General features: G+C 52.8%; 1 protein-coding gene across 1 annotated transcript; it reads right to left on the bottom strand.

The window, feature by feature from the left end:
* Positions 1-869: 869 nt before the first annotated feature.
* Positions 870-6,059, bottom strand: OTOP3 (otopetrin 3). Its single transcript, XM_010161715.1, has 6 exons — positions 5,669-6,059; positions 4,453-4,589; positions 3,657-3,715; positions 3,361-3,479; positions 1,784-2,715; positions 870-1,040 (listed from the first exon to the last, which is right to left on the bottom strand). Exons 1-6 carry the CDS (start codon positions 6,057-6,059, stop codon positions 870-872), a joined length of 1,809 nt encoding a protein of 602 aa, XP_010160017.1.
* Between the last annotated feature and the right edge of the window lie 1,345 nt (positions 6,060-7,404).

Genomic DNA, 7,404 nt, shown 5'->3' with positions numbered 1-7,404 from the left:
ACCCAAACCCTTCTGTGATTCTTTGCTAGTACACACTGGTGACAACATCACCCATGAGTAGCATCAAGCAAAGATGAGCTGTAGTACTCCTCACTTGAGGCCGTGTGAGTGCCTGTAAGGAGAAATAGCATTTATTCTCAGGAAGGCGAGGGAATGCTATCGCTTCCATCCTCAGTGATGGGAAAAGGTGCGCTGAATCGGTGCAGTCTGAAGGCCTGTCCTGCTCTTAGTACTGATCCTGGCACTTGGGTGGGGCTGGTTCCTCTGGGGCTGACACAAGTTGGTGTGCCAGATGTCCTAACCAGGAAGGGACAGAAATGCTCCTGTCGGGACTGTGAAAGCAGCTTCCCGCAGCTGTTGGAGGCGTACGTGTGGCTCATTTCTGAATGACTCCGGCTGTACGTGCCGCCGGTGTGGCTGCTGCTGCCGGGGTCTCTTCCGCGCTGCAGGGAGCAGTGGTGGGGGTGGTGTTCCCTGCTGGATATTTGAAGGGCTGTGGAGTGGAGGTCAATCTTTTTTGCTTTTGTTGGAGGCTGCACTTGCATTCTTTTATCTGGAAGGTTTCGGTAGGAACTGGTTGTACTTGCTACCATACAGCATCCTCTGGCAGACCACTGAAGAGTGGCAGCCTGCATCCTTCCTGAGAGAGTTTGTCTGTGGGCTTTGAGTCTGGTCTGAATGGAGAAAAAAGGATAAAATCAACCAACCTCCTTTCCTCCCGAAGCTCACGGAGACGTTGTGCAAGGAGAAGTCAGAGCAGAAGCCGGAAGGAAAAAGCTTAAAAGCTTCCACGTGCCTATCCACCGCTTGCTGCCTCTTTGTTCAGCGTCACTGTTTCACCCCAGTCTCCGGGGGACAGGCAGTGGGGCTCAGGCTGTGACGTAGACCTCCAGGAGTCCCCCCACGGAGTGCATTCGGTAGAACACGGCCAGGGGGAGGCCGAAGTTCACGATCGCAAACCAGGTGGAGTAGCCATAAAACGACTTTTCCAGTCCGTTCTCGAAGACGGGGTGAGCCCCAAAGGTGGGCATGACCCAGAGCTAAAGAGGGGTAAGGGAAAAACAGCAGAAGTCAGAGGATGGCAAACTCCCTCCTGCCTGCACTCGAACCTCCGTGCTGGCTCAGGTGGTTGTAGAAACCTTTCAGGAGTACCAGGGGGGTCCCCTGGCCAGGGAAGAGAAGGAAAATCCCGTAGTTATGCTGCTGACTCCTTGCTATCAGTCAAATCCTGTCAAATTCCTGGAAGCCTAATGATGGCCTCATTCTGCCCCAGCCAGCTTCATCTTTCTACAGTTTCATTGGCTCCTTGGCCAATTTGTTTTGGCTGGGTTAAGGTTGCAGTGAAGATCCAGGTTGATTCAAGATCCCAGGGCACAGTGTGCTTTTTTTGGGTGTTTCAATCCTGGAGACTCATGTTTGTGGAAATTTATGTTTACAAAGACCCAATCCTGGAGACTCGTGTTTCTCCATGTATCTCATGAAACACCCTTAATGACCCTGATAACCTTATCAGAAGCTAAAATTTTGGCACATAAGGATTTATTAGCTGTCTCCTTCCTGCACCCCGGAAACCTAGGCACGTTTGACTCTTAGGGTATAATTATGGGAGTGGGGTATTGAGACTAAAAACCACTTGTCTCAACTTGCCTCACCAGTAGGTTGAAACTTTTGGGCAAATATTTCCTGTCTGGAATAGAGGCCCAAGAGAAAGACAAGGCACATCTTCATCTCAATTCATCGTGGCTCAGCCAAGCTGTGTTGTGGCAGAGAGAACAATACTTACTATGATGTTGCACAAAACCAAGAAGAACGAGATCTCTCTTAATGCTCTTCTCTTCCAACTCAGGTGGGAGTAGCTATGGATGTAGGAGAGCGAAACTTTCCGGATCTCCTGTCCCAGCTCCAGCATGCTCACTCGTCTCTGATCGTTGGCTTCATGATTCTGCTCTACTTTGATTTCTTCCTCTTTGCCAGGAGCCGTCTGCGTGTGCTCCTGTTTGCTGCTCGGTGTGGTTTCCTCTTCCCCAGGTAGCTCGGAAGCCGCTGCACGCTGCCCAGCGTGTCCCGTGTGGCTGGCCTCGGGTGCTGCAACAAAGGGCTGCCGGTGCAGCCCGTCAATGATGAAGACGTTTTGGGTGATGTTCTGGAAGATGAGGAGGACAGAATAGGACAGGATGAGACTGTTCAACAAGTCCCTGGGGTCAGTGGCCACAATGGCAACGATGGAGAAGTAGGACATGCCGATTTGGCCGAGCGCTGCCCCCATCAACAGGATCACATCCAGGCTGCGGGTCGGGTTCTTCAGTGTGTCCAGCTCCCTTTTTTCCAAGGCGTGGATGACCGTCCCAATCACTGCGCCCACGCTCATCAGGGGCAGGAGCACGATGTAGTAGGAATAATACATCACAAAGACCTGGCGGTTGGGGGCTGAGCCGGTGGCCTGGATCTGGTACATCATGAAGACGCAGATCCCGATGATGACGGCAGCGGTGCCCAGCAGTGGCCCAAAGACCACCCCCTGGAGCTTGAACTTGGGCTTGACGTGGGGGACATGGTGGTGGCTGATGCGTCTCCCCACGTTCTTCCACATGACGTAGAGCACGGAGGAGCAGACGAGGCAGTACTCGGTGTTGAAGGGGTAGAGAAGGATGTAGCCCTTCTGGAAGACTTTGCAGATGGTTGTGTTTGGGCACGTGCATGAGGTAGTCTCGTTGCCTGGAGCATAAGAAGAGGAAGGCAGCAATTAAGAGGGAGATGGCCTGGATTTCATGGCTGTCTTTGGGAGCTGCTGGTGTGCAAGCGCATCACCTGTCGCTAAGTATCTTGGAAACACTGACCAGTAGGAAGTTAAGTGATTACCACTCGGTCCTCAAGGCTGTGGAGGATTCAGAATAACAGGGTTTAGCCCCTTCTGGTCAACACCATAGGTGCTGAATGAGAGAGACACCCCTTCCTTCACAGCAAAGCTGCCGCTATCACTATCCTTGGAATATTAGTTTCCAACAACACTCCCCACCCCCCAACCTTTTTTTTTTCTCCATATCCTCAGAAAGAAAAGCAGAGCAATTATTTGAGTCTCTTCCAGTCTGGCAGTCTTTTGTTTGCAGCTGACAGGTAAATGTGAGCAAAAACGCTAATTTATGGTGGGCTTTTCCTTTCCTAAGCCCTCGGTTCCAGGGTTTCATCTCAGGTCCTCCCCCTCTATGTGAAGACGTCCTCCCCTTGCAGCCCATCTCCTCGAGACAACCTCCAATAACAGGGAAGCTGCAGTATTTGGGAGAAGGAGTTGTGGTACCTGAATCGCTGAGGTCAAGAACCGTTCTCCCCCCCGAGATCATCCGCGTCAGCAAGGAGCCTTGCCTGCAAAGCGCTGCTCCACCTCGCGCAGCTGAGACTCGATCTCCATGTGGATGGTGTCGTTGGTCACGGCCAGGAGCCAGAGGAGGAGGTTGGTGGCTATGGTCAGCATCAGCCCGCATCTGGGAGAAGAGAAAGGCGCTTGGAAGCGAGAACCTTCACAGTGTGGTTCTTGTGTGATGGCCAACAGAGAGTCGGTGTGAGACCGGATGGGAGTTCTAGCAGGAGTAAGGGGGATCGTAGCCAGAAAGGAAGAGTTTCTTTAGAGAAGTAGAAGGCAGTTTTCCCTCTTTTTGTACCTGGTGATGTTGTGCTGGACTTGAATGCAGTCCTTAGAGTGGTGCCACAGGAAAAACGCCTGCAAACGGACAACAGCAGCGGCATGAGCGGGGTGGAGCTGGCAGCCTGCTGCACACGCCGTGGAAGGGACAGGCAGGCAGGAAGGCGCGTGTCCAAGGGGGAGCCAACCTGCCTCTGAGCACGTGGTGCGGGGACCTGTGTGTGCCTGCGTTTCGGTGTCGGGGCATGCGCTGGCATCCTTGGGTGATGGCAGCACGTGTGTGCCTGCCCCAAATGCAGATCTGGGAGATCTGCTTTTCTCGGTCTTGCATGCACGTGGGGATTTACTGCTGGGACGGGGACTAGTTTACTTTTCAAATACGGCTTTGGGTCTGGAAAGAAGAGGGTTGGTATCAGAGTAACAAGTCGCAAGTGGTGTGAGATCCTTCTGCGCACAAAGGGCTTCGCTGGGAGGATGCAGCAGCAAATAGAGAGGCCGGGACTCTGGTCCGACAATCTCTGGCATCATCTGAATTTCCATCTCCTCTCTCCCTTCTTTGATGCTTCAAAACAAACTTCTCTGGATCCTACAGTGTGTCAGGTGTTGCTAGAGTGATTTCTTTCTAAATCTTGCTACCTTGCCTCTCAATCTGGCACGGCAGGAGTGTGGGTGGGTGGTATTTGAAATAGCGTGTGAGAATTTAATGCCCCACGTGCACTCGCTTTCCCAAGTCTCCCCACTCCCCTCCACCCCTTGGTGTCGTGGGAATGGGACAGAGAGAATAAGTAAGCTGCCAGAGGGGTAATGTGCAGTACCTGGGTGCAAATAAAAAGGATTTCGATGCTGGGGAACACAATTTCCACTCTGGATTTGCACTGGATGAGAATTGAGCTGTAGCCGATATGAAACACGTTCAGGAGGATGCTGAAACAGCCGAACAGCATCACTGACCCTGGGCAAACACAAAAACACCAGTTAATGCAGACAGACATGACTGTGGAGCATCTGAGCCTGGCTGGGGGCTGGAGACCTCGTGCCTCTGGGATCTGGGGGGAGCTGGAGGCTTTCCCATTTGGGACTGTCATGATTTTGAGGGAAGGGGACAAAAGGGAGCTTCGTTGCTGGACACGGTTGTGTTCTTTGGCTTTTTCGAGGTGTGGAGACAATGCAAGGGATTTCTTGTGCTTGGACACAAGGTGGGAAGAGGGGTTTTGGCTTTTTCTGTGCAGTCTGGAGTGACGGGTCAGCTAATGGCAGGTGGTTTCTGCCTCGCTGAGAAAACCTGAGAGGAACGCAGGTCTGCTGAGGCGTTTGGCAGCACCAGCCTGCAGAAGTCAAGGCCCTTTAATTGTTTCTCCCTATCGCCTTGGACACCTCTCTACAGCTTTAGAAGGTTGGGTACCTTGCAGCTTTCTTCCCTTTAATTCTCTGTGCTTAGTTAACAAGACGGTGTGCTAATTAGAAGCTCCATAACAGACCAGAGGCAGGGCTGCTAGGAGAAGTGTTATTTCATGAAGTGAGGCAACTACTGATGGGAAATGTCCCAGGAAAGCCTGGGTGTCACTGGGATGTGACTCACTGGGCAGGAATCTTCCCCTGGAAACAGGACTGCTGTGATGTTAAACAAGGACAAGGATGGCACGGGGCTGCTGTTGCCCATGGAGGGTGAATGTGGTGCCTCTCCTCTTACTTTGCAAAGCAGCTGTGCCTAAAACCTTCCCTGCATCCCTTCCACTGTGCTCAGTTGCTGGGAGATGCCTGGGCTGTGCTTTGGGAAGGGACCACAGGGTGAGGCTGAAGGGAAGCCCAGTTGCAGACTCTCCTGGCTGCTCTAGTTCCAATCTGTGGCCTCCACGCTGCCCCGGCCTCGCACCGCACGCTGGCAGAGCTCTGGGAGATTCCCAGTGCCCTAACTACACCTCCTATGGCTTCTAGCTCTTCTAGTAGTGAGGGAAGAATTTCTTTATCTTCTCTATCAAGCACTGGGAAGAAGGGGAAAGGCGTGACTGCATGAATAAAAGCAGGACTTACCCCGAATCCAGATCGGCCCAGCATGGGAATCCCGGTGCAGCACCGCGTGCGGCTGCCGGCTGGTGCCCAGCACGTAGTAGACGATCCAGCACAGGCACATGACCTTGAGGATGGAAAGCAGGATCCAGACATCCGCCAGCGTGATAGCCACATGGTTGAAAATCATGCTGCTGACGAAAGCGCTGCCCAGAAACACGACGTTCATGGCCAGCAGCCCGGAGAAGAGCTGCCCGGCTTTCTGAGCTTGCCGGTCCCTCTGCTGCACGGAGGAGCAGTGACGGTACAGCCAGAACTTCTCGTAGTGGACGGTGGAGGTGCCCGCTGGGGCCGAGGCGGACCTGCTCTTGCAGTGATGGCACGGCTTTTGCCTGGAGACTTTGTTGCTCGACATGGCTCATCTGCCTGGGGGGGACCTGCTGGGTTGAACAGAGGTTTAAAGTAAGAAAGGTGATGGGGGACGTGCTGAGGGGAGAGGTTGTGCGCTCTGCTGTAAAAGCCACTTGTGTGGTGACCTCCCTTCCTTCCTTTGTGGCTTCCCCTTCCCTCTCCAGAAGCTGGATGAGCGGGAAAAGAGATTGGTTAAACACCCAGGTGAGGCATAAAAACATTTCCTGGTGGACAGAGTCATTGCAGAGCTCTGGGAAAAGGCTCCTCCGCCAAAAGCTGTCCAGAGCCCTGCATTAAACCAGGTATTTGACGTCTCTGCCCTGCCCCACCCCGCCAGTGCTTGGAGCTGTTGGGACCAGAGGTGCCCAAACAGTTCCCATCCTCACCTTTCCCACTTCCTCTGCGGACAGCCCTGGATTCAGGTTTCCTCCTTTCCCTTTGTTTCCCTTTGATTAGGTGAAAATACTGAGCAAGCTCAGACCTGCTCTAAACTTCAGAGCTGTTTGGTTTTGGTTGGTGGGTCCAACCTCTTCCTCGTGTTTTTTGGGCTGTGAGAGTTACACCGCGCTCCTCGTACAGTCACAAGTTGTGGCAGAGCTGGAGAGAATAAAAAAAGGGTCTGTTAAGTTTTGATCTAAGCTGCTGAGAAAAGATCCAGCCTCCCACCCAGGCGGGCTGAGACTGGGACAAAGTTAATACCTGGTTTTCTTTCTTTCTCTACTTGTAGCACAGGGGGACAAAGCACAAAGCCGTGAGCATGCTGGCACGAGTTTGAGGGATTGGCCCAGATAGACATTGAGAGCCTGGGAGCTTTTCTATCCAGCTTTTGGGGAAGTCTTGCTAGGACATTATTGCCCATGAGGGAGGATTCTCCTTGCTCATATCCAGCAATCAGGGAAGATCGGCCTCTCTGTAGACTGGGGGATGTGGAAAGGGGCTTTCCCTCTGGCTGGAGTGAAAGCAGACCCCTGAGATGTGTTTGAGGGTGAGGGCAATTAGGTGTAGTTGTCTTGGGGCTTTGGGGGAGAAATTGTCTGAGAAGGGGTTGAAATTTCAGTGCTTCCCTCTTCTTTTGCATCTGTGCTGCGGTGCTCCGTCTCCCTTTGGTCTCTGGGGATTCAGTGCTCTTCTGTTTGTGGAGATTGATCCTAAATTCTTCCCCATTTGGCTCCAAAACTCCCAACTTACTAGCACAGGTGCAAATGCGCTCCCTTCTCCTCAGGTCATAACTCCTCTCTTTCGGGGCCAGGGGGAGGAAGGGTAGAGGCCATAAAATCAGAAGGCTCAGATGGAAATCCATCCAGCATCGGGGGTTACCCAAGTGCCTGGAGAAGGCTGCAGGCAGCAGC

This window comes from Eurypyga helias, unplaced genomic scaffold (assembly GCF_000690775.1).
Source record: "Eurypyga helias isolate BGI_N326 unplaced genomic scaffold, ASM69077v1 scaffold29901, whole genome shotgun sequence".
Lineage (NCBI taxonomy): Eukaryota > Metazoa > Chordata > Aves > Eurypygiformes > Eurypygidae > Eurypyga > Eurypyga helias.
The sequence above is the reverse complement of the archived record's forward strand: the minus strand, read 5'-3'. Positions and strand labels throughout refer to the sequence as shown.

Excerpts from the sequence above, each read along its gene's own strand:
- OTOP3 (XM_010161715.1), bottom strand. The coding sequence starts at position 6,059 with ATGTCGAGCAACAAAGTCTCCAGGCAAAAGCCGTGCCATCACTGCAAG. Across the intron at positions 2,716-3,360 it reads GGTGGAGCAGCGCTTTGCAG|GCAACGAGACTACCTCATGC; the intron begins GCAAGGCTCCTT and ends CTTATGCTCCAG. Across the intron at positions 1,041-1,783 it reads TGGTTTTGTGCAACATCATA|CTCTGGGTCATGCCCACCTT; the intron begins GTAAGTATTGTT and ends ACCCCTCTTTAG.